Raw genomic sequence first — 26,903 nt, 5'->3', positions numbered from 1 at the left:
ACGCTGGTTTCTCTCTCTCTCTCTCTCTCTCTCTCTCTCTCTCTCTCTCTCTCCTCCCATATAAATTTAAAAGCATGTTTAAAAAGAAATGACAATCTACTAACTTCTAGCAGCACTATTTTTCTGGAAACCTTTGAATTTGAAAATGAAGATATTATGAACTCTTTGTTTAAAACTCTACCAAAGTACTGTGTCTGAGCCAGAAATAAGTAACGTGTATTGACGAGGAAAGATCAAAAACAAATTATTTGTTTTGTTATAACTTCTGTAGAGTGTAGGAGAAGTCAGTTGTTGATCTGGCTAAGTTTAAAAAAAAGAAATTTGCCTCCTGATTTTTCTTCACGCCAGAAGTGCTTGATAAGAATTGTAAACACTGCCATTCAAATGTGACTTTTGCTTTTTATGTGTAATGCTGTATAGAGAGGATGCCGACCAATATAGACATGTTGTCAACTTACTCTTAGACATACTGTTTTCTTTGATCATAATACATGTCTATTGACCTATTGAATTTCTGGAATTTAAGGCCCTTTTGAACATTGTATAGTAGTCAAATTTAAGAGTAGAACCTGTTAATTCGACTTTCATCTCTGGTACATATATGGAAATCATCAGTGATGGCATTGTGGTAAGGCTCTGGGACTTGCAATCGGAAGGTCATGGGTTCGAATCTTGTGAGGGGCCCGGTGTAGTGTCCTTGGGAAAAGCACTTTAAGCAAATTTTCCTCACTTCACCCAGTTGGGAATGGATACCTGTTTGTAGGCAGCGAAACATCTTATCGGTTTGTTAGTGTTTTGAGGGCTTAATCAACTGCTTACACTGTATACTGTATAGGGCCTACTGTATGCTTCCCGAGAAGTGAGAATTTATCTGAGTGTTCTAGAGTATTAATTGATATAGATTGTAAAGCACATACAGCTTGCTGTTGAGCATGGACATGTGCTTTAGAGTGCTAGTTTTATTATTATTATTATTACAACTCCCAAAGCAGCCCTCATTTTATGAATACCCTGTTTAGGGTCCGCATTATGGGTCTTCAGCATCATAGCCCAGCACGATACCAACTGATTTTTAAAACTATGTACCCAATAAATGTCTGTTTACAGGTCTATCTGGTCAGGCCTCTAAGAGCACAGCTGCTGCGTCTGCTTACGATGGACTCCCTGAGATGCCACCTTGTGACGTTAAACCACTGCCCCATGATGTAAGAATGGTCAAAACTGTCTCGCACACACATAGCAAAACACGAACATAGCTAACAGATTTTCAGGTCTTGAATTTGTTCTTATATTGTACATTTTTTATATTTAGAAGACGCTCATAGCAAAATTCATAAAATGAAAAGATTTCTACATCTCGCCAATTTTGCTATGTGCGTGCTAGATAGATAGTGTTGCAAGAATGGATCAGAAAGTAACGGAAGTTGCCATTTAGCGGATAGTATTATTGACTTTCGCCTTATGAGCAATGCACATAGTTTTTCTTAATTATAAGGTGTCAACTCTCAAACCAACAATTGGAGTTTCATGTGCTGTCAGGCATCATTATTTTATAAATGTCACTAAGGATGGCTTCCGTTCTGAAGGAATTAAATTGCCGGTATTATGTTATATGGGTTGGCTTTTTTTGTTCACATGAACCTGTTGTTTGACCATCAATTGCATGTTGATTTGATAGTAATGAAAAGGAAAACTGTGTTTGTAATAACTGATAATACAATACGGTTTTCATAATAATTAATATAATGGAATACTTTTTTAATACTAATTCACAAATGCAGTAAGCGCTTTCTTGAATTATAAATATCTGTTTTGTGTCTGATTTCCAGGTCTTTTTGAACACTTGAAGTTTATTTAAGAGGCTCCATTTGATTGCTCCCCTTTCTCTCCCAGGGTCCTGATTTTGACCGTGCTATGGCAGTCCGCAAAGCTAACCTCCCCCCGGGGATCTTGACGTTCTACCGAGAGCCAGTGTACATCAACCAGGGCTACATGCAGTACTTGTGGGACACAGCTGGCAAACGATACATTGACTTGTTCGCTGGGATTGTTACAGTTAGTGTTGGCCACTGCCACCCGTAAGTCATTTGTGTCTCGGATGGTTTTTCATCGCACAGCGCTAAATACGAAAATTCCTCCACCTAGCCATGTCCTTTTCTGAGAGCTTTCTGTGATATGGAAAATTTTGAAATTGAACAATTTAAGTGCCAGTTTTATTTATCCGTGAGGGTAAATTTGGTTGACATTGGCCTGCATAAATACATATTGGTGTAATGTAGGCCTGTTAGTGTAAAACAATGTACACCATCACATTGAATACTGACAAAATAAGCATTTTAGCATGCCGTTGCTGTTGCCTCAGTGCAGTTTGTCACTCCCCAGTGACCACCTGTCTAAATACTGTGCCACTGACAAATGTGAGAGGCATGCTGACAAAATGAGTCTGGTTCTTCTTGTAATCTACAAATGGAGTTGTTGATGGAAAACAAACACATCTCATCATATCGAGGAGAGAGAAAGAAGAAGATCGTGGTCCATGAAATACAATCTGCGAGTGAGTGAAGACAGAGTCAAAGTGTGCAAGGCTTTCTTCTTAAGTCCTGTGACTTTGTAACTAGTGTGTTCATAATGTTCTCACACGTGGGTTGGTGGTAGCAGAGGGTGAGGTTCCAGTTCAGAGAAAGAGGGTGAGGGAGGAGACTACAGAATCAAAGGTACTTAAACAGTTTCTTCGTGATCTGCCGAAGTTGCCATCTCATTTTTTCCGGAAGAACGCCAGTAAGTTTTACTTGGTACCTGTTTTCCAGAACTTACAGGCAGTGTACCCCCGTTTGTATAAAAAAAAGTATGAGTGTGTGTTTGTGGGGGGGGATTACTTTCTACCTTCAAGTTTAAAGAGGAGATCAATGCTGTGAACCTGTCATTGTTCCATCCTCGAAAAGATAGGTGCGATCTTTTAGGAGGGGAATGTGGAAGAGGGGGCATACACAAAAGACAGCAGACAAAGAAAAATGCATGGGGGGAAGCCCCAAAATCAAATACATCACAATGTTCTGCTATATCCACGCACCAATGCTTCTGCTTTGTACTACAAGACGAAATTGAAAGTTCACAATTTCATAGTGTATGATCTAGAGAGCAAGGACTGTGTATGTTATGTCTCAAATGAATGCGAAGGTGCTCTGACTGCAAATGAATTTGCTCCTTGTGTGGCTGATTTTTTGTCATCTGATTTGAACTCCAGATCATTATATTCAGATGGATGTGGTTGTATCAGAACTGCAAAGTCACAATGAGTTCTGCACTGTTACATGTCAGCTCTGTCAATGGTAAAACTGTAACACTAAAATTCCTAGAGAAGGGTTATACACAGATGGAGGTGGACAGTGCTCACAGCACATCTACTACCCAGCTGATAATGTCAGGCTAATGGAAGAAAGTAGGAAAGTGAAGCCTTATGTTGTCAAGTATTTGACTCATTATATCTTTTCTGATTTCATCAAACTAACCAACCAGAGTTTAATTAGACCACTTCAACTTCAATACACACCAGATGGTCAAATTAAATACAAACTGAGATTTGATGATGACTGGTCACATCTGCCTTTGAAGCGTGGCGAGTCCACAGACATTCTCCATGAAGACATGAAGGGACTGCCTCTGTACCAGGGTAGAAAGTTCAAACACATGCAAGAAATGAAGTCTGACTACCACAAGTTCTATGACAATCTAGAATTGAGTACGTCACCAGTGCAAAAGTTAAAACCCACGGCCAAGTCTAATTTAATATGCAGTGTGTCTTCTTTGGTTTATGTAGTTTATTTTTAGCTAGCAAGAGCTTTAGCTTCATTGGGTAGAGCATTCTAAAGCCTCATAATGGTGCTTGGACAAGAGGATAATTAATGCCCGTTGACACTGGATGCTGCTATGGCATACCTCATCTTGATGACTTTCTATAAAAAATGTGTTTTTTAATTGTGACATACATTAGGTCGGGACATGAGGTTTAGTTGAGCTTTTAAAAAATCATATTACTTCTAGAGTCTTCCAACCAAGTTAAACCTTGTTTTTAGAGTTGCAAGCATTTCAGTTTCTAACACTGGAGAACTGATGGGTCGCTCTTCAATCTTACTCTACTTCGAGCCAAGACCAAATTCAACAAACCAAACAACAAAACGAGACCTTTTCTTTGCCGATGATGCTGCTCTTGTTGTTCATAATGAATCAACCCTACAAATAATCCTGTGTTTAAGAAGATTGAGATGGCTGGGCCATGTCAAGAGAATGGACGACAACCGGATTCCGAAGCAATTTCTCTATGGAGAACTTGCCCAGGGAAAGAGACCAAGAGGAAGACCAAAATTGAGGTACAAAGACCTCTGCAAAAACAGATTATAATCTAAGCTTGGAGTAGATGTCAGCATCTGTGAAGAAATAACAGAGGACAGGAAAACATGGAGGAAAAGGATAAAGAAAAGAACTATTATGCTAGTGACTAGAGAGCTAGCACTGCGACAGAATCTGCACTTCAAACAGGGAAAATTAGCCATAAAAGAAGCTCCATGAAGACAACTCGTATACGGAAATTTTTCTCTGCCCCCCCCCTCTCTCTCTCTGTCTCTCTCTCTTTCAGACCCCTCTCTCTCTCTCTCTCTCTCTCTCTCTCTCTCTCTCTCTCTCTCTCTCTCTCTCTCTCTCTCTCTCTCTCTCTCTTTCAGACCCCTCCCTCTCTCTCTCTCAGCCCCCCCCCCTCTCTCTTTCCCCCTCTCTCTCTCTCTCTCTCTCTCTCTCTCTCTCTCTCTCTCTCTCTCTCTCTCTCTCTCTCTCTCTCTCTCTCTCTCTCTTTCTCTCTCTTGTAGCTAGACAAGTAACCAATCCTTCTCACAATTTCCTTAAGAATGGAGGATCAAATAGTAGCCTTATAGTAAAAACTTAACGACGCACTTAATCTGTGGACAAGCCCATTGCCTAATTAGAAGTATGTGGAAATAAAGTGCGACGTTCAATTTTAGATATAATAACAGTATTATTGTTAGATTCTAGATCTACAGTACTATGTAGTACTAATTAGAACTTTTATTTATAGTAAGCTTCATATTGGATTGACTGCAGGTGTAGTCATTTCAAGTTGTTCGGTAACATTAACGTGTCACGATGACTGAGTTAGACGTAACGAAGCGCGTGGCGTCCCCGCCGGGTTGGAGAATTCTAAACGTACATTTCGTACGTCGACACTTGGATGGTTAGAAATCCAAAACTGAGCGGTCTATCCGTATAACTCTGGTTTAGGACTTAAAATAACAAAATTTCTTCAGTTTTGTTATAAATACTTAATAGTAGAGTCATTTATTCCAGTCTAGCGCATTTAAAGACCGTAAATCCCCATAAGAGCCATTGAATTCAGTTTTTTGTCTCTCCTGTTAAATTTACGAAATCGGAGTTGGACGGTTAGAATTATCGGCCGACGATATGCTTGACATTATTATGAGCCTGAGCTCAAAGGCCACTCCGCCTCTGGAGCCCCATCTATTTTGATTCTATCTCTATGTAGGTACTACTTTTAGTTTTTGCTCTCTGTTCTTTGTGGGTCATCAATAAACTTGTTGTCAAGGCATTGTAGGTGGTTGGCGGGTGCTCTGGTGTGGTTTGCTCCTTCTTTCCTATCAAACATCCATCGTCCTAATCTCTCCTCCTTCTTTTTTGTGTTTGTTACTCTCTTGTAACACCTCTAATCTTCGGCACTTATATGACCTTATTGTGTTGCAAGTGCCGTAAAACTCTTACTAAAACTAAAGCACTCTGACTTGGCACTTAGCTTGGAAGAAAATGTCCCTGTTGGAATGAGAAGAAATTGAAGACACTCTATCAGCTTCTAATTTTGACACTTCTTTGTGTTGATCAAGTCTGTGAACAGAGATCCGGCTACAGAAGTCAGCAGTGATTTTAAGTAATTGGGTTTTTTTTAAGTTGAAGAAGAATATATTTTTAACCAGTGTTTCTGAAACTCCTTTGTCTGCTACCATCTTTTTTAAGTGCCAGATCTGAAATAAGCATTGATGATCTTGGTTTGTCACTCATTTCTCTGCTTAGATACTCTGACCTGGCCTTTTCGAAACACCCATCTTTTTCAGGGTACCATGTACACAGCTTTGGAAAAAATATCATAGCCAGTCATCTGTTTAGTATGTAAAATGTATTTTTGATTTTTCTGATTCTTGGCTCTTCTTTTTCTTGAAGTTTTAAGTTTCCAGTTTTTTTTATGGTATACATTGCTTGGGTTTCAGTCTTAAAGATTATTTGCTATTGAAAAAGAAGTCCATAAGCCTTTTATGTGTTGTCTATTCGCAGAAAAGTTGTGGCTGCAGCAGAAAAACAGCTGCACAAATTATGGCACACCACCAACATTTATCTTCATCCGAAAATTCATGAGTATGCTGAACACCTGGTCTCCAAGATGCCAGGAAACTTGAAGGTAATGTAAAGTAACAGCTTCTGGTCTGATGAGGGTTCAAATGTCTCTCCCCTCAGTGAGTGGTTGGAGGAAACAACTGATAGTTCCGTTTCTTTTCTTTCCTCACATTGTTTTGTTCCTGTCTGTCTGCTTCCATCTTTCTTTGCTCCTATTGATTGTTATATTATTTTTTATGTGTTCCCCCCCCCCCCCCCCCAAAAATCCAAACAACCCCCCCCCCCCCCAAAAAAAAATTAAAAAAATCTTTCGACACTGCATGATTATTTAAAAGGAGCAACCCCCAGTTTGATGGTTTTTTTCTGATAGGCCATGTGATTTTTCCACTCACTCATTCACCTCTTCAGACATACACATATGGACGCACATGAGCGCATGGATGAGTCCAAATTGCAGGATGTGGCGATTTTATGTTTGAAAGTGACAAAATAGGCAGGATCAGCTTTCAAATGAAGCAATGCTCGATTGCTGGGTGGTAATGTTACGACCAGTGACCAAGACTTTTACCCCTCAGACGGGAGACTTCAAGAAAGGCAGCTGTTGCTGAGAAGTTGTTTATTGAGCTTCTATGCTCTTTGTTGTGTATTTTTTGTTGAGAGTAGGTGTTGTGAGGAGATAAAGAAGAGAGGAGGGATGAATGAACAATAAAATTATAGGCCATTCTCTTTGTTTACATTGTTTTTGAATCTTCAAAAACTTTTTTTCAGACAATCTAGGGCAAAAAACGTTAGTGTAAAAGGAAGAGGTTGCTGTTACAGAAGGTTATGCATACAAGAAAGAATAATCTGTGCTAAATTTCCTGTCCCTAGATGGTCTGTGGAAAGTCTGATCTTCTGTCATGAAAACCATACCTCTCTGCTTTTGTGTGAGTGACCTGACAGTTATTGTTTTGTAGAACCCATTTAATGTCAACTTGTGAAATGTTCAGATGATGTCATCAGTGTTTTAACAAGCAAATATTCTGCAAGCTGTTCAACTATTCTAAGCCCAGGAAGCAACACTTCTCAGGAGAGAGAAAAAAACTGTTTCATTCTTTCAAAAATTGTGCCTACATTATGTATCTTTTCTTGCTGTTGTTTTTTTCATCGTTTAGAATTTGAACTTTGACCTTACATTTCCCTGGCATGTGCAATCAGTATAACAGATTGATCAAATGCCATAAATATATTTTCAAAATGTTTGGCCTTAGTACATCTGAACAGCTGGCAAATGAAATGTTCCCTGTGTATTTACTGCTTTGTGATGGAAGGGAAGTGTGGGAATGGAAATGTTAACTTTTCAAGTCCAGTCGCTTAAATTTTAACAAAAAAAAAACACCCAAAAATGAGAACAACATAGAAAGCAGCAAAATTCCTCCACAACACAGCAGTAACTACAACAGAGGCACAGTATCGCGAGAAGATTCAAATCAATAGAAAATACATGGATAGGTTGAACACAGAAGACTCAAAATCATGCATCTGTCGAACTGCGCCTGCGGTCCCATTTTTTCTTCTTCTTTTATCTTTGTAAGATATCCCTCAAACTATGGATCCCTCGAACCACGGAGGCCTGTGCCGACAAATTCGAGCTGTCTGTGTTATACTGTAGTACAATCACAAATACCTACTGGGTGTTCATGTGTCCGGAGAGAAGCGGAGGACATTTCTATGTTATTTTCTTTCTGTCTGTTCTAGGTCGTATATATCACCAATTCTGGCTCTGAGGCGAATGACTTGGCTATACTCATGGCCCGTATGTACACGGGTGTCTACGACTGCATATCGTTGAGGTAACACAGACTTATTTATTAACTTCTGAAACTTACACATATTATTTATAAAGGTTTGAAAAAAATAAAATTAGATAAATGAGTAAGATAAAAGAGGGGAATTCCACTCTTATTGATTCCCTTTGGTAATTTTGCTTTACAGTTACTAACATACATACACACATAAGTACATATTATAAATATATGCATGCATTGATAATTTAGCAATTAAATTAAACATAGTTTGTAACGAAAAAAGTTTTTCACAACACCAGGAGTTTTCAAAGTGACAAGAAAACAGTATTAAACGTTTTTCACTTTCCCACTGAGCGGCTTGTGCCAGATTCAGCTGGTAAGGTTCTTTTGACACTTGCTTGCTGTAAACCAACACTGAATAACCATTATTGTGTTGATGTGTTTATCTTTTGTCCAACTCAATAAATAATTTGAAATGAACATGTCTAAATTCTAACATGGAGGTTTAGGAGAAAATTCAATTTAAATAACTTATTAACTTATGGAAGAATTTATGATGTACCATTGGTTTTTTTATTTTATTGAGACGACTCCCTCCTGTACTAGGGCTGTACTGTGTCTGAACTGTTGTCATTAGTGAGCTACTATAGCGAGGCGTTTCATGAAGCTTGGTTTTTGCACCAAGAACCACTGTGAAATGACAGGTAATGACATAAAAATGAACAATTTGTTTGTTCCAGAAACGGCTATCATGGAGCTAGTCCATACTTGATGGGCGTCACGGCTCTATCCACCTGGCGTTACAACAGCCCCACAGGTTTCGGTTTCCAGAACGCCATGAACCCTGACCCCTACCGTGGGCCGTGGGGGGGCAAGCATTGCCGTGACTCTCCGGCTCAGGTATGTAAGAAGACTACAACCCTCATTCCCCCCCTGGCCCAAGTAATGCTGGAGCCCTTGACTTTTTCTTATATTAGTAATACTATTTCTAAATGATATTTTTACCTTGCTATTTTGACTATTTCCATCATTGGGGAAAACATACAAGATTTCTTTAAAAAAAAATATTATCAATGTTCACACCTTTAAGGGAAGCTACCGTCACTTTCTTGAGATTTGTGTGCTGATTAAAATTTTGTAATCCCTTTATAGATAGCATGGATAGTTTTTTAGTTTTTAGCTTGTGAAAATGCTCCTTCAGATAGCCTGGTTATGCTTAATTTGCAATATGTATGGTTATGTAACTAATAATGATTCCCAAAACAGAATATTTTTTATCCTTGAATAGAAAACTGTGAGAAAAAGAAAAAAAACAACAAGATAAAATCTCTCATTTGTAGATTTTGATGCCAAGAAGTAGTGAGTGGCCTTGAACATATATTTATCCCTCTTTTGTTTGAAGTTTTAGAAGACAACATGTCGAATATTTTTCAGAGATAATTGGATAAATTACAGTACAAACTCGTGACTGGGTTTGAGGTGGCTACTACCCTGCGTGGAAATTATCAGCAAGTCAGCCAGGGGGAAATAAGAACTTCTGAGGGAAATATACCCAGCTAGGATTGTAAGGGTAAAATGACTAATTTGCAGTCATAAACCAAATCCGTATACTTTAGCCCTGTAAATTATGAAGGAGTGACACCTGTGTACCCAGTCTTTATTGCTGTCGAGTGCCAACCCTTTGTGTAGTCGGTTGGCTCCACTTGTTGTTTTGAACACTTCCCCTTGATATTGCCAGGGCTGGCAGCTGTGTAACTTTTTTTCCTCCATGTTTTATGAGCAAGTCGATGGGTTGCCCGCCTGTTCATCTGCTCATAAAATTAACTCATTTTAAGACTGTTGGTTCTTTATTGGGTGGTTTTTAAATGGGCATGGGCTGTAGTTGCCATTAATAAGCATTGTTTTTTTTTTCTTCGTGTCTGTTTCTGTCTATCTTACTTTTTTTTACCTTGAATTAAATTATGGTGGTCTGTGTGCTTCTTTTTTGTACTTAAACCTCAAACTTTAAAAAATTGATATCGAGGGTTGGATGCGTGTGCAACATGTGGGATTGGAGGGCGCTGTTGTTGGTTTTGCCTCTATGCTATCATTGTGTAGTTTCTGTCCATTTTTCTCTTCTTTACTCTTACTCAAAATTTTGAAAGTGCTGTGTATTTGTCTGAGCAAGAAGAGGGTCTGTGAGTGTGTGTGTTTGTTGGTGTGGGGGGGGGGGGAGGGGCATGCAGTGTTTATATTTGTTATATTTGTTATCTGTGTGTGTACGGTGGGCGGGGGAGGAGGAGGAGGAGGGGGCTGGGAACAGTTTTGTGTTTTGGATGGGATCCTGAAGGGGGGGGGGGGGCAGGGCGGTGAGTACATTTATACATTTATATTTTGGAGATGCAGTGGTGGCTGTGACTTGAATCAGAGCCTCTGTTGCTGATCATTTTGTGTCTAACTTACTGCTTGGCACTCGTCTCAATTTCCTTCACGCTCCCTCCCCGTACCCTTGTTTTTTCCTTGTTGAGATATTTATGGTTTGTGTCTGGGCTGGGTTACCATGGTCTAGTCATTTGGCTCAATTGCTATCTGTAAAGTAAGTTTCTTATGGTACTAAAAAGGTAAACTCATCTCTATTCAAAGTCATGAATAGGACAGGCCTTATCTTTATTAACCCTTTTAGGCCGCTCCCCCCAACCACACATACATAAACACTTTCATGCCTGAGCCTGTAGGACCTGTACACCCTAAGTTCTAAGCTCCTGTTTGTCGACTGCTTGATTAAAAACCACCATACTCTGATGCATGCATTCACTGCTGAGAAAGGAGAAGGTAGTCGCACTCAAGTCTGTGCTCTGGTCTGTCAGGTTTACAAGCATGGTCATATTCCGCCTGCAGATAATATTGACTCTGGATGCAAAAAAATTTGTGACCGCTGGTGACCTCACGGGTTGTCTCACAAAAAGTTAATAAAGAAATATCTAAATTTGATAAAACCCATATTTGTGACATATAGATGTTCCAAATAATAAAAACTATTCATTGACACCAAATAAAAAGAGTTGAAATGTAAGTGGTAAGAAAAAAATGAAGAGAGAAAAGTGATCTGCTCTGAGCAGCTCTGCGTCAAAACGAAGGAGACAGTGAAAACCACTGTGAACGGCACTGCGGGCTGAATCAGTTAATTTTCATATCCTAATGTATGTCGAAGAGAAATGGTCTGTGTTGTAATACATGTAGTCTGACTCTTTTATTTATGGCTGTCTCCCTTTAGCTACCTTCCTCACAAGGTTGCTGGAGGGTGCCACCACTGGCAGGTCCTACTTCTTTTCATCTTTTCCTATTTCTTCTGTCTCTTCTTCCTGTCTGTCTTGTTTTTTCTCAGCGTGAAGTGACTGTTTCTGTTCTGATGTGGCTCTCTTTACACAAATAAATTAACAATAGTTTCTGTCTTGTTTGTGATTTTTGTTTGTGGATTGAACTCAATACCTTTCAACTGTCATGCCTTACCAAGAGAGGGATGGGCTTGAAAAGCATTTCTATGGGGTGTGAGAATGAAATGGTTGAATTTCTGATGCTTCTAAGCAGTTCTTACAGTGTGTTCAGGCTAATTGGATTTGATTGTGTGTCCAAATAATTGTTTTGATAGCATCATTAAACAAACACTCTAATCCGAAAATCAATAATTACAGAGTGTTCAGTTAACTGAATCAGATTATGATGTGTCCAAATAATTCTGTTGATAGCGTCATTAAACAAATGCTCTAACTAACAAACTAACGAACCATTGTTTTTCCCACCCCACCCCAGCCGGGCAGAGCATGTGACTGTGCAGAGGGTGAGTGCCAAGCGTGTGACATGTACGTCGACCAGTTGGAGGATGTCATGAGGTACTCTATGCCCAAAGGTCGAGTTGGAGCTTTCATTGCTGAGGTCATTCAGGTAATGGAGAACTTGTGTGTGGATAATTGACTGTCGTTACCACAGCTCTAGGTTGAAAAAAGTGGATGATTGACTTTCACAACAATAAGTAAATAGGACAGAGTGTGCCATATGAAGTGAATTAAAGAAAATAACATTGCTCATAAAAACTACTGGGGGAAATGGTAGCAGTCTTAAAATTTTCCGCTTTATCTCGATCAATTGTTTAGCTTGTTAAATTTTGTCCTTCAAAATAATTTTTATCAAAAGAGCAGTAGTAACACACTACTGACACATCAGGAGCAGCTGTAAAGTTAAATAATGTCACTAGTCTCTAAGAGTCCTGGAAAGAAAGTCTGTTGTCCCCAATTTTCTTTCTGTGACTGCTGTCCTTTTCTTCCCTTGTAGATTCCGTATTGACTGCATAGTTTAAGACTCTGCCATATGCCATTTTGAAAAGTGACGTACAATGACGAGAGTCTTACACATAGCACATAGCAATCAATATATGCCACAATGCAATGAAATGAGCTGCTTGTCACACTTGTATGTTTTGAGATATTGGGGAAAATGTTGATTTGAAGAAAAACAACAAAACCATGTGGTTGTTTAGAGTGCAAGGAGTCAAATTGATATTGTTTTCACCCTTGTATACATGTAGGACTTGAATTGGTCTTTACTTTGATGCCCATCATTGCGTCAGTGGTCTGATGGTTTGGCTCTCAGACTCTCAACCATTTGGTCATGGGTTGAAATTCTGTCAGGGCGGGCCTGACATCGTGTTCTTGGGAAAGGCACTTTACATGGATGTCCCTCATTTTCACCCTGGTGGGAGGTTGGTACCCAGCAAGAGGCAAGGAGAATGATATTGTCAGTTTGTTAGTGTTTGAGCACATGGAATGTGGTGTTTGCACTGTAGGCAGCCTGGGAAGCTGAGAATTTTTTGGAGTGGTGTAGGGTCTGCTGTGGTAATAAAAACTGTAAAGTGCGTAGAGCATGCAATAAAGGGTGAATATGCACTATATAAATGCAATTATTATTATTGTAATTGAATATTATTCTTGTCAAGATGCCAGATGTGGCTCATTTTGTCGTGTTGCTACTATACATAATCGTATGTCTTATGCAACAGATATGGCATGAGAGTTTTTTTTTGCTGTAGTGCATGAGAAATTTTGAGATGTGGCTTTTTGCTTTGATTTGCATATACGAGCTAAGGATTTGATGACCTTTTCTGGTATTCCAGGCCTATGGTTGTTGGAAATAGTTATAAAGGTAGAACGAAGAAAGCTCTGTATAGATTTATATTCAATAAGAAGACTACAGCGTGCTGAAATATAACTGTAATCTGTGTTGTAATGGTTAGGCTCTTTGGCGTTGCATGCAAATGAGGTTATTTTATTTCCTGAGTGGGGAGGGTTTTTTAAAATAAAAATTGTGTGTCTCCATTTCTCTCCTTGGACGTTGTTCGCGGCATTTGTCCAAACAGGCAGGGCCAAAGCAGCCCATTTCCAAAATGATTAAGATTTTGTCTGCAGGGACGTAAACTATTTACAGTAACCAGCAAGATTTTCATTTTGTTTGGCTTTCATTTTTTAATTCTGATATTCTGCCTTTATTTTCCTCCAGGGTGTGGGCGGAGCTGTCCAGCTTCCTGATGGGTACTTGAAGAAGGCCTACGAGAAAATCAGGGCCCATGGAGGTGTCTGTATCTCTGACGAGGTAGATTACTCTCTCTCTCTCTCTCTCTCTCTCTCTCTCTCTCTCTCTCTCTCTCTCTCTCTCTCTCTCTCTCTCTCTCTCTCTCTCTCTCTCATATGACACAGTGGAATCTGGCGCTTGTCAATTTTTGGGCATGTGAAATTAGTGGTATCGTCGATTTATTTGCCTTGCTTCTAATGAAATAATATTGAATAGATCTAGAACTCAAGATATTTGCGATTGAAGGAAGCGAGGTCGCCTGGTTTCAATGGTGAAATTAGCGAGAAAATTGCTGCCAATGTTTGGTAACTCCAATAGCTAAACAGTCTTTGAAAACTGAAAAATGACATATTTTGTGCCTTTAATCAATGTTTTAAAAAAAGTAAAATGCACATGGGAATGTGTTTTTATTATATGGACATAAAAGAGGTTAAGGCAAAAAATAAAAATTCGATACAAATTTCTAAACTGGCGGAAAAATGCCTGTTTCTCCGATTTCGTTATTTTGACGTGCGTTTGATTTCACCACCTGCTGCGCAATATATATATATACAGTTGAACCTGCCATTACGGCCACCTCTATAAGACAAAGCATTTGCATATACGCACTGAACATAGGTGGAAATGGTCCATGAAATTGAAATAAACCCCAAACAAACAGACGCAATTAGTGAGTAAGTGATATTATGAATAGAACCTGCTTGAGCAAGCCAATTATGTGATAAAATGTAAATCAGTCCAAGAGGTCGGAAAGTTCTACAGGGAAAGTATCCAAATTGGAAAATGTAGAGAGAAAGTTGCTCTTAAGAAAGCATAAAATGATGAAAATGGCCATCAAAGAAATGGGAAAAGTGCATTAAATTCTTCATTAACAAATCCTCAAAAGAAATTTAGGTAGCCTAAAAAATTGTTAGATATATATTGAGAACTCCGTTTCAGTTCCACTTCAATTGATTTTTGTGGTAAGACAGATTTTAGTCACACTGTGTAGTCCACGGCGCCCACGGTTAAGCAAAATTCATGTATAATGTAGTTTCATAGAGTCTTAAGTGTAGTGTAAACCAAAGATTCTATACTACAGTAGTCTCCGCCTAAGATCCCGGTGCTCATGAGCGAGGAAAATACGGGATCTTAGCCGACGAAGCCAAGGTGGAATCTACAGTGACTCATGAACTGACGTGACCCCTAGGTGGGTTTATGACACATGGCAAGCAAAGAGTGGTCAACCTTGATGATCAATCACAGTGGCCTGAGGCGTGCCCATACAGTTATTATCCTATCATGAGTCTCGAGATCTTGATCTACATTTATCCAGTTGCCCCTCCCCTTTGCCTGTCCAAAAATGTTAGCTTTCCATCTCTGATTGAGTCCCCCCGCCTTTGTCGTTATGCACCATTGCGTTGTGACCACACCAATTGAAATTCAGTCCATCTCGCAAATTCGGGAATAGAGAAAAACTGCCTTCAATGATCAGGGAAGAGTTCACAGTTGGATGTGATCCCGCCTAGAGCGAACTTGTAGGCCCTACCCATCCAGCGAGTGATGTAAGTTTAGGTGGAGAGCTCAGATGCGAGTGTGATGTTTGGTGAAAGAAAGGCATCGGTCAGTTCACAACTCGGAGTGATCCCGTCTGGGGCAAATATTGCGCCATTTTATTGAGTTTTACCACCCTTGTGATCACATTCACGAGAGTGGCTGATCTTTGACGCAACGGGCAGTTTATTGATCTCAACTTTTAACTCTTGGTTGATCGGATGTGTCCGCTCGGGTGTATGCTCCGTAAATTAAGATAAGAAATGTCAGCAGCTACACTTTCTTTAAGCTTCAAAAGTACTCAAAATATACTTTAAAATACTCATAAGTACTTAAATGAAAAGTATCCGAGTAGAGTAAAAGTAAAGTACTGGTTCTCAAAAATGTACCAGAGTACAGTAAAAGTACCGAAAATTGTAACCTAAGTACAAGTACCGGAGTACATCATTTGACACACTTTGTAGAATTTAACACTTATTACAGCAGTCGCGAGACGTAAAAAATGTTCCACACATTCAGATAAATCCAGCCGTTGACGGCATCAATGTAGAAATGCAACCCATGTCTGAGCCTGCAACCAACTGCAGTTGGGAACTTGGAAGGTAATGTTAAATTACTCCAAATTACTCAGTAGCCTTACGGCAGTCCTAAATCTGTAATTACTTCTGGTTGGTACTTCAGAATGGTTTGTTTTCTTCATTTTCATTCGTTCTGCTTGATACGGCCACCTTTCTTAGATGGCCACTTTTCTACTCAACAGTGGGTGGTCATCTTACACAGGTCCGACTGACACATGTCTCTCTCACTCCCTACTTCCTTAAAATCATACTCACTCTCTTCTCTTCTCTTCTCTCCTACTCACTGTTATATGTAAAAGGTATGAATACATTATAGATCTTTATTCCATACATGGAGATGTTATGGCATTACACTTTCAGTGAAATAATCCTTATATTTCACACGTGACACCAGTCTCCCAGTCTCGTTTTAGCCGAGAATATGCGTAAACCTTTCTACATTACCCTAATTTTGTTCCAATTTGAGTCGAATGGTGCGCACCATAGAGAACTGGGATAAGGTCAGAGTGCGATGATGTACCATAATGCTCTTAACAAGTCTATGCCAGTCAACGACTCCTAGTCTTGGGTTTGATTTGTTTGCAAAGTTTGAAATCAAAGTCAAAGTCAACACTTTTTTAACGTCACCATGACATTTAATGCAGTTTCTGATCTTTCAGCTTTTGAATTGTACGTTTTCTGCTTGGTTTTCCTATTTTTATGTTATCATTGTTTTGTTTGGGGTTTATTTCGAGGAGAAAGACATTCGGATAGCATAATAGGCCTATGTAATTAGTATGCTTAAAAACAGAATTTAAAAAATCCAGATTTTTAATTATCTTCAGTCTGACTCCTATGGGCTTGAACATTTTGTTTTCATGTGAGACTCTTGAGTGAAGCCACTTGACCACCTAACTGATTACTTTTGACTTTTCATCATCTGATATCAATAGGACATTTTCTTGTTCGTGTAAATGGCTACTGTTTTACCCGTAACATGTTCTTAGTAGATACACAGCACATGTACTTTCATGTATGGTGTTGCATGTGTAACATTTTTTTCAAAATGCTAATCGTTGGACATTGCTGTTGGCCTGGACTTTGAGACCGAGGGTAAAAGGGATAATTATTGTAAGGGATTTGACCATAAAGTAAAGGATGATGTGGGTGTATTAGATTTGTTTCTTTTTGAGTAAAGGTGTGCACAACAATAAAATTACGGTCATTTAATGCTGGAAAAAAAGATAGCCAAAAAGGTCATGCGGAAAGGAAAGAGGTTCACAACCAACTTGTGGCACCCTCTTGCAATTAGGAAATTGTTCAACATTTAGGTGCAGCGGTTTCTGGTGAGAGAATTTGCTTTTCATTCCTTTCTTTTGCTCTCTTACCAGGTTCAGACAGGTTTTGGCCGGCTGGGATCTCATTACTGGGGGTTCGAGAGCCAGGATGTCATGCCAGACATAGGTAAGTTCTGTTTTTGTATTTGTTGGTCTTTTTTTTTAGTGTTCTTTTCTGGGGTAACTTATTTACTCTTCCCTGTTTACATTCTTTGTGAATGGTTGGAGGGTGCTTTGTTGTCATTTGCTCCTCCTTTCCTATCCAACATCAATATGTGACCCTACGGTGTGGAATCAAGCGCTCGTCAATATTTGGGTCTACAAAGTTATTGGTGTCATCTTAATGCTTGTTCTTTTTTTTTGCTTTCGATAAAAGGATTACCCATCAGAAGTCAAGATATTTTGGAATGAAGGAGCAGGGGGTCACCTGATTCCTGAGATAAAATTAGCGAAAAAATGGCCGTCGAAGTTTGGTGACTTCCAAAGCTTGAGAGTCCTTAGAAACTGTAAATTTACTTTTTTTTGTGCTTCTAATCTTAAAACTATATTTTCACTGCTTGAGAATGAATGTAAGCCTCCTTTGTCTCAAATTACAAAGGTGGTTAGCTGGTGCTCTGGAGTGGTTTACTCGTTCTTTCCTATCAGACATATATCATTCAGATCTTTCTTCCTTCTTATCTGTGTATGTTTCTCTTCAGTTACACCTCAAATCTTTAGTACTTACGGGACCTGTTTGTATTCCAAGTGTCGTAAAACTCTCACAAGTGGGAGGTTAGTGGGGCTCTAGTGTGTTTTGTTTCTTCTTTCCTATCAAATATCTTTCGTCTTTATCTCTCCTCCTTCCTTTATCTGTATGTTACTGTCTGGTAACACCTTATATCTTCTACACTTACATGACTCGTTTGTATTGCAAGTACAGTAAAACTCTTACTGAAACTTTTGCTCAGTGACGATGGCCAAGGGCATGGGTAACGGATACCCTATGGGTGCTGTAGTGACTACCCCAGAGATTGCCGCCACCCTCAGCAGTGCTCTCCACTTTAACACGTTCGGTGGCAACCCTGTGGCCTGTGCTGTAGGCTCAGCTGTGCTGGATGTGAGTACAAACTTTTTCTCCGTGAACATGCCAACATATGTGTCACAATGAGGTGAAATTAGGCGCTCGTCAGTCCTAGGGCACATGGAGTTGGCTCATGGTTGGGATCGAAGTGCCAGTGAGCCTCTGATAGCGGCTTGGGCACATTCCTTTACAATGACTTTGACATCAAATTACTTTTCAGCAATTACCGAAAACAGATTTATTTTACCAAGAGATCATTCATTAGATTAAGAACTACTGAAATGGGTTCACTTTTTAACTTAACACTTTGCTGTCACTTGGCACAATAATGCGACAGTGATAAGCGCCAGGCCCGAGAATTCCATTGCAGTCACTCTCTTGGCTGGGTGACCAGATTGAGTATTTTGTACTGCTGGCTGTGTGACTGCAAAGTGTTAATTACCAGTTTAGTGACATGTATGTCAATTTTTAGATTTTGTACCAAAACAGGGCCCTGGCATAGTGGGTTACACAATTTTTTGCACCCATGGAGATAAAGAGTTAAAGCTTGTTAATTTGCCTTGCTTTTGATGAAATAAATACTCATTTATCTTAAACAGAAGTTGGGATATTTGCGATTGACGGAGGTAGGGGTTGCCTGATTACAGAGGTAAAATTAGAGAGAAAATGGCAGCAAAGATGGATGATGTATACAGCTGGAGATTCCTTGGAAACTGAAAACATACATTTTTTGTGTTTTAATCGACATTTTTCTGTAAAATCGTCACAGCAATGTGTTTTTGAATGGATATAAAAGGTGTTGATCAAAAAACAAATATTCGATAAAATTGCCAAATTGGCAGAAAATGTCTCTTTAAAAAAAAAAAAATTTATTACTTTGACGAAGGTCTGATTTCACCTCAAATGCCTCACAAATGACTTATTGCGTTGATGTGCTTCTTTTTACCCAAACAAACAAAGCAAAAATCCAACAAAGATCATGTAGCATAGTCTGTTTGTGGGCCCGATACCAGTTGATCACTGGTGTTTTGCGGTGTGATGGTTAGGCTCTTCAGCGTTGTACACAAAGGACACGAGTTTGATTCTTGAGTGGGACATTTATTTATTCATCAAGTATCTCAGTTGGCTTACTGGGTTGCTGTATTGCTCACTGCTATGGTTGGTCCTGGTAGACAGGGTCAAAGCAGCTTGTCTCTTGGATACCTGGAGTTGTCATAAGAGGTTGACATGTAATGACCCTCCATTCTTCACGATTTAGAGCTGCTGTTGCACATTCTGCCATATCCAGGCCTGTCCATGTTTTTATGCTTTTACACTTGTCTCCTAAATTATCAAAATTGTGTCGAAGTAGACATAAAACACAATTACATACACTTTCCAGGTGATTGATGAAGAAAAGACTCAGGCTTTGAGTGCGAACATTGGAACGTACTTCATTGAGGAGCTGCAGAAACTGAGGTCAGAGTTTGAAGTGGTCGGAGACGTACGTGGGAAAGGCCTCATGATTGGTGTGGAGCTGGTCAAAGACAAAGTGAGTGCTTTTCTCCTGAAATTTTCCGTAAATTTACGGAAATCCGTAATTTTGATTTGCTCTGTCATTTTCTGTTAGTGGGAGAGGAGGGCCTTGATGGGGCACCAGTTCAAAAGAGGCTGCAGCAGTAGCAGTAACACGACCAAACATATCATCCTCCCTTCCCTGATGCCTGTCTACCTATTTTCAATGTTGAGTCATTCTACTATGTGTACTAATCGACAATTAAATAAGTGTATTTTTCCAAATCTGTATAGCCTGCGAAAAGTTCAGTAAATTTTTGATTGATCAGTTTCCATCCCTGCTTTTTCACTCTTTACTCGTAACCCTGTGAACTGCGGGTGGTTGGAGGGTGTCACTCGAAGGTCCTATTTCTGTTTTCCTTCTATTGTTCCTGTCTGTCTGGCTTCCTTGTTCTGTACACCACATAGCAGTTATTGTGTCAGTGTGCTTCTCTTTACTCATGGACCTGAGCTCTGGTCTCAGTGTTCACTGCTTTTACTCTTCCTCACAGTGAGCGTATGCATGGAAAAGTATACGAACAGAAATTTTTAAGGCAAGATTTTAAAATGGTTCATAGATCCATATTACATAGAGCTTAAGTTGATTTCGGAAAGAAAATTCAAGGTCTGTTTTTATTGATTCCTCAAAATAACCATCTACACCTGTAAACGTATTATCTCGGATTTACTCTTGTAATTTCATCATCGTTGTCAAGTGCCAAGTCTGAAACAGACATCGACAATCATAGTTTGTCACTTCTCTCCTCGGATGCTATCAAAACACTAATTTTATCCTGGTCTTTCTCTTCACCTATCTATTCAAGTTCTTTAAAGTAAATTTTTCTTTGTCTACCCTTGCCTTTCTTGCCTTATATTTTTTTCAGGGAGAGCAAGATATTCAAGGCCATTATAATAAAAACATAGTGGCCAAATATGCTGTTATGTGTTTTTTATAGTCTCCCTTTAAAACAAGTTTTCAAACCTTTCTCTTTGCATTGGACACATGGACTACATTGTTTTGGTTAATTCAGGCCTTCACATTGTAATTTTATGTCTATGGGTGGTTGGAGGGCACCACTGGTCAGCCCTGCTTTTGTTGATTTCCTGTATTGTGTCTGTTTGTCTTGTATTTTTCCCTGCGCTAAATGATGATTGTGTGTGGTTGACGGGTGCTCTGTTGTGATTTGTCCTTCTTTCCTATTAAACATTTATATTGTCTTTATCTCTCCTCCATCTTTTTTGTGTTTGCTACTCTCTTGTTACTCCTCTACTCTTCGAAACTTATATGTCCTTACTGTGTTGAAAATGCGGTAAAACTTCTACTAAAATTAACCGAATGACGATTGTAGTGTTATTCTGCATCTCTTTACTCAAATTCAAATGCTAACCAAGTTACTGTTGTTGTGTCGATTTAATTCTCTTTTCTCCAATAAATGAACAAACATTTTATGTTTGGATACATTTCAGGAGTCCCGCACCCCACTGGCAGCAGAGGAGGTGACCAGTATTTGGGAGGATACAAAGAACATGGGTGTCCTCATTGGAAAAGGTGGCTTGTTTGGAAACGTAAGTTTTTATGTTGGTCACACATCCCTGATGTGATTTAATAATAATAATAATAATAATAATAATAATAGTATATGGCATTTGTATAGCTTTCAACTCTAATTAAAGTTCATGGGCTCTGAGCGCTTCACAATTGAAGGGGTTAATTCTACAAGGAAGGAGGCTAAGTACTACTGGAACAGCGTTTGAGAAAAAAGTTTTAAAAAACTTATGTTCACTCATTACTATTAGGCCACATTGATAAACGTAATAAGAATGCAGTGACTGGCTTCATGGTATTGCATAATGTTAAGCCATGCTTTAAAAAACAGCCATCAGCTCTACATGTGTAGTGTATAGGCGAATGAGGCGAAGGCCAGCTTTAGTTCACATTTGTAACATTCAGTTTGACCCTTTTGTAGAAGTTTGACTGAACAAAGCCATGTTCGAATTTAAGACTTTTTCTTTGATTTCTGACTCCTGGCAATGGGTGCTATATTATGATGTAACTGGTGCCACAAAAACACTCGGCCATATTAAAACAATGGAGCAGGGTGTAAAAAATTAGGTATATGGTCTTGTCTTGTAAGCGAAATAAGAAACCACTTCAACGCAACCCTCATTTCACTGTTTTTCTCACTTTTAACTCTTTAATTTTTTACCTGCCCAGCATAATTTGTGTGAAGTGATTAAACTGTTTGTCATTTCACACAGAACATGCGAGTTCAGTTCCTTAGAGGGGAAGATTTCTTTGAGTATCTCTAACCCTCTATCGTGGGTTGAGCCTAATAGAATGGAGGTAGCCTACCTCCTAAGTGATCTATAACAACGGTTCCAATTTTCCAGATAAATTCTGAAATCTCAATTTCTTAAATTGGATTTGACCCAACTTCAGGTTGATCGTTCCTGCTTATACACTTATTTACGTTTTAATCTCTTTATGCATTTCATATTTGGCGTTGTATGAAAGTAGTTGTGATAGAAGATGTATGAGGGGATATGATCTGTAAATGTTTAGTCCAGGCGCGTGCATTGCTACGAGGTCCGAAAAGCTTAGGATTTTTTTTTTCGTAGCCGTATTGTACCTCTGCTTTAACTGATTCTGTCCATTCGGCCGCTGTTAGCGGATCAACGAAATCCAAGTGAAATCCGAAACAAATGTGCACTTTTTAACATAGTTCCTACTTTTTAAGTTGTCGAAAGGAAGTAGAGCTTGTAAACTAGCCTGACCTGAATCTCTGATGTCCAATATCGATCGAAACTCCGCGAATTTCTTGCAAAAATCGTTTTTTTTGTTGTCGCTGTGTAGGCTAGATCTACGGGTAAATAGCACAGAGCCTTGTATGATACAAAGACCCTTCAAAGGAAGATATACAACTAAATTTGTGAAATTCTTGCATAAATGTGTGGTAGGGTGATATTGCTACAATTTTTTTTTATTCCTGTGGATTATAAGGACTTGTAGAGCTGAGAAAATGTGGTAAAGTTGAAATTTTTTTAGAGGTGTTGTACAATTGTTTTCCCTCTTTCCTTTTTGTCAGAGGGAAAATACAATACTAACAGATTATAGGTCATTGTTATTGATATAAACAGATTCCTCTATTGATTCCCATCAGTTTGGTATATGACAATACGTATTAGAGTAACTTAGAGCTCACAATAATGCATTAAATAGTCTAGAGCCTGAAAAAATCATCGATGGAATCAGATAAATGTGTGGATGGGTGATAGGAAGGGTAAAGCATCTACAATAAATGATTTTTTTCATCTTTAATGAGCTCTTCTTTTTTGCTTTTCCAGTGCTTGCGGATCAAACCCCCCATGTGCATCAGCAAAGAGGATGTTGACTACAGCATAGCAGCCATGCGAATTGCCTTACAGAAGCATGCTGGAAAATGAATCTAGTCAGACAGCAACCTTCATACTTACTATGTTTTTATCGGGTTTGTAAAATTTTTGCCATGAAATGTCTTGAAACAACGAAATTTAAGTGGGGGGGGGGGGGTTGTTTTGTTTTTATTTGTTATCTCTCCCTGTAAGGAAGCTTGATATATATAATATGTATATATACATATATACCCCTCTAAGCCCAAGTTTGCCCTGAACATGCAAGGTTGATGCAGCCCAATGCCTTTACCTTATAAATTTTGTGGATGCGAGCAGAAAACGGTTACAATTATTGTTTTTTTAAAATGTTATGAACTCTTGTGATTTCTGTTTCTGTGAGTCCTTTGAAAAGATTTGAACGACCTTGTATACTACTTACCATTGTTGTTTTTTATGGTACATTTTTTATTAGTTTGTGTCTGGCGCTTCTATCATGGACTGCACCGTAAGCTTAGCTGATTTCAGTCTAGGCTGTCATGAAGACGACCCTACTTTGAAGCATTGCCAGTGACGATTTCTTGAAGTTGGTGTTGTTTATGGAATTTTAACGGGTCTCTTCCTTTTAAGCTTGGTCTTATTTGGGACGGGCATGAATTAAGAGGTCCCACTCCTTTACTTAAGCAGTGTAAACTTTCAGTTTTGAAACAGGCATCAGACCTTTACCTTATAATGCTAACCTATTTCACTTGCAGGAAATATTTGAAGTAATGGCAGTTACCATTAACATCAGTGCTCTAGTACTTCTTCTCAACTTCGAATAGAATTTGTTTTGGCTTTTGCTTTGATTGTTTTGACAATATGCTTGATGATGTGACTGTTTCCAGCTAAACTGTGATGTCCCATTCTATTCCATTGTTTTCTCTCTGTTATTTTGCTTGCGGCATGATTTTCTTTGAATTGATTTTTTCCTGATTGGTTGTCACTTCCTGTTGTTCTTTTTCCGTTTAGTTATAAAATCTATCCCTCAAGGCTTTCATATTCTCTAGTCTTGTATTTCTTAACATTTTCACTTTTACCTGAATGTAGCTGTGCAGTATCACATTTTATGGCGCCAGTTCTCCAGAGTGGGGGGTTGGAGGGCAGCTCACCATCGCACGCAGAAGACGGTAGTTCAATTCCCTTGTGGGGAGAGTTGTTTTTATTCGAGTATCTTTGTCTGTCTGCTGAGACATTGTTTCCCTCTCGGCTTGAATTGGCCCTGATAAGCATGGTTGAAGAAGCCCGCCTCCTAAATAATCTAAATAGTGTCGATGGGGGCATAAAGCAGCTACAGTGTTATTGTACAAACTTTTCTATCATAAGTTGTGATCCTGTCTTTGTTGATGCTATCACTGTTGTGATGCTGGTGTGTGCGTTGTAATGGTTCTTAAGTAGGCCCTTTTAGCTGTTGTATGTAGAAAAGGCGAGTTCAAATCTGGAGTGGAGAAGTTTTTTTATTGAGTGTTTCGGTTTGTCAGCTCGGGTACAGTATCTCATTCTGGATTGGATCCTGACAAGCAGGGTCAAAGCAATCTGTGACTTGAACGTCTAAAAGTGTTGATGAGGGTATATATACTAGTCTCTTCAAAAGGTTCTGCATAATATAGCTAACCTGATCAGGTGTTAAAACTTGGGTATAGAGCTGTTTTTTTATTTTTGTTATGATTTGCCCCAAAGAAAGCCTAATTCTTTCAACTCCAACATACCTTTTGTGTATTGCTCAAGTTTAGTTTGCTGCTGGTGGTATTGTGTTGCTGTTTGCAATTTTTCTACCTCCTTTGTGTTTCCCCAACAGTTCTGAATGCATACCTTATTGTGTGCTTCATTAACCCACCTGCGCAGTTTGGTTTATTTTTATTGTCAGTTTTCTTTAATATCGGCTCATAAACTCTCTTCTGTATCAGCATGTGGTGTAATGGTCAGGATGTAATATGCTCAATCTAGTTATTTGTCCTGCGAGTACTAAAAAATGACAAATTGACTGTGGGTTTTTTTGTGTGTACTTGTACTTGTATTTTGTTTGGTCATACTTGTTTCATATTACTCAAGAACCATCGCTATATAATAATATACACAGATGATTCCAATTAAATATTTCCAATGTGTATTGTGACGAGTGTGAGCTCTGTGAATGTTGATAGAATTTCCCTGTGGAAACTAAATTGGCCTATGTATTTCAGAGTGGAAAAATGTCCCAGTGAAGGCTCTTGTTCATGTATGTCGATATGTTGTGAAACTGTTGAAATGATGGACATTTGAATAATTTTTTTCTTGAATTATTTTATTTTTTGTTGATTATTTTATTTAGTTTCTTTACGCACAACATTTGTTTCTCGTAATATTAAACATTGCGACTACTGCCCCCTTTTATTCCACTGCAGTTTTCTCTTGTGATGACCTTTTATTTTTATAACTTTTTGCTCATATTATGTTACTCTCCATGCTATATGATGGAAGTGAAAGACGTAGCACTGTATGCTAGATAGACTGGAAAGTTTGAGGGTAAGAGATATGTGATGTCACTGAGGTGATGTGTACTTCTCTCGTACTTTCTTACACATTATTACTGATATAATCTGCGGTTACTATTAAACTGATGGATGAAAGATCTAGCGGGTTGCTGGTTGTCTTTTTGACATTTTTTTTGCAGCGGTTGCTCTGGTGTGGTTTGCTTCTTCTTTCCTATCAAACGTCTACCATCCTTATTTCTTCTTCTTTTCTTGAATGTTACTCTCTTGTAAAACCTCTAATCTTCGGCACTTTATATTAATTATAACCAATAATGAGAGTGTAACAACTGACCGGACAAGTTACTTTATAAAGTAGGGGGACAAAGAAATAAAGATGTTTCTAGATTTTCAGAACACATCTTGGCTCGGATAGAGTTTAGCCATGCAAAGAAGCCTATAAAATGCCTGTACCTGTGGTAAAACACAATGCTGTGTTGGTTGTTGCAATATAGAATGCATAAGCACTACAGTGGGTGCCGCATTTAACGAGGTCACATTCAACGAGAAGTCGGCTCCAACGACACAATCCTTAATCCCCGATTTTTTCCTCTATAATATTATTTCTTCGTAAATGTACGTCGGCTCTAACTAACGAGGTTGCAAACAGACCGAAGTCGCTTTCAACGAGGTCGCGATAAACCAAATAAAAGCAATTAGCGTCCCCAAAAGCGAGGAATTTTCTCCTTTCTCAAGGCCCATCCTTTCGCAAGGCCCATCCTCGATTCCTAACACATTGTATTGCTAGATCTAGTGTGCCTCGTAATATGGGCCCCAAAGCCAAGAGGATGGACGAGGGTTAGCCTACGGTAGGAACGCGATGCAGGCTGCGTGAAACTGGATGAACTCTGGATGGGTTGGTCAAGATCGAGACCTTCATTTTTTTCAATTTTCTCTCTTCCCCTGATCAGAAAATCCAAGGTCCCGCCTTTACTTTATGTAGATCTAGGCCTAGATTCTAGATGTGAGAGGGTATGTTTCCACACGAGAAGTGTTCCGGAATTTTAAAATTTTATAAATGAAAAAAAAATTATGACGGTCAAACAGCTCAAACACGCGCGCACTGATGCTGTTTGATATTTTCGTAATCAGGGGGAACAACTGTTTTAATTACTTAAATTACAGGTATTGGTACATTGTGTAATATAATAACTTGTATCCTTTCTTTA

At 38.9% G+C, this 26,903-nt stretch overlaps 1 protein-coding gene across 1 annotated transcript in view; it reads left to right on the top strand.

Annotated features, from left to right (window-relative positions):
• The window catches only part of LOC101863801 (alanine--glyoxylate aminotransferase 2, mitochondrial), a gene marked incomplete at its 5' end in the record, with an annotated part of 29,385 nt that extends 3,550 nt beyond the window's left edge, over positions 1-25,835 (top strand). Inside the window, 12 exon segments of the mRNA XM_005093457.3 lie at positions 1,108-1,205; positions 1,894-2,078; positions 6,349-6,472; positions 8,146-8,240; positions 8,936-9,095; positions 11,985-12,116; positions 13,725-13,817; positions 17,278-17,350; positions 18,171-18,319; positions 19,665-19,814; positions 21,284-21,382; positions 23,162-25,835. Coding sequence (XP_005093514.1) covers positions 1,108-1,205; positions 1,894-2,078; positions 6,349-6,472; positions 8,146-8,240; positions 8,936-9,095; positions 11,985-12,116; positions 13,725-13,817; positions 17,278-17,350; positions 18,171-18,319; positions 19,665-19,814; positions 21,284-21,382; positions 23,162-23,260 — 1,457 coding nt within the window. The 3' untranslated portion in view covers positions 23,261-25,835.
• Between the last annotated feature and the right edge of the window lie 1,068 nt (positions 25,836-26,903).

The sequence above is a fragment of the Aplysia californica genome, unplaced genomic scaffold, assembly GCF_000002075.1.
Source record: "Aplysia californica isolate F4 #8 unplaced genomic scaffold, AplCal3.0 scaffold00064, whole genome shotgun sequence".
NCBI classification, from domain to species: Eukaryota; Metazoa; Mollusca; class Gastropoda; order Aplysiida; family Aplysiidae; genus Aplysia; species Aplysia californica.
The sequence above is the reverse complement of the archived record's forward strand: the minus strand, read 5'-3'. Positions and strand labels throughout refer to the sequence as shown.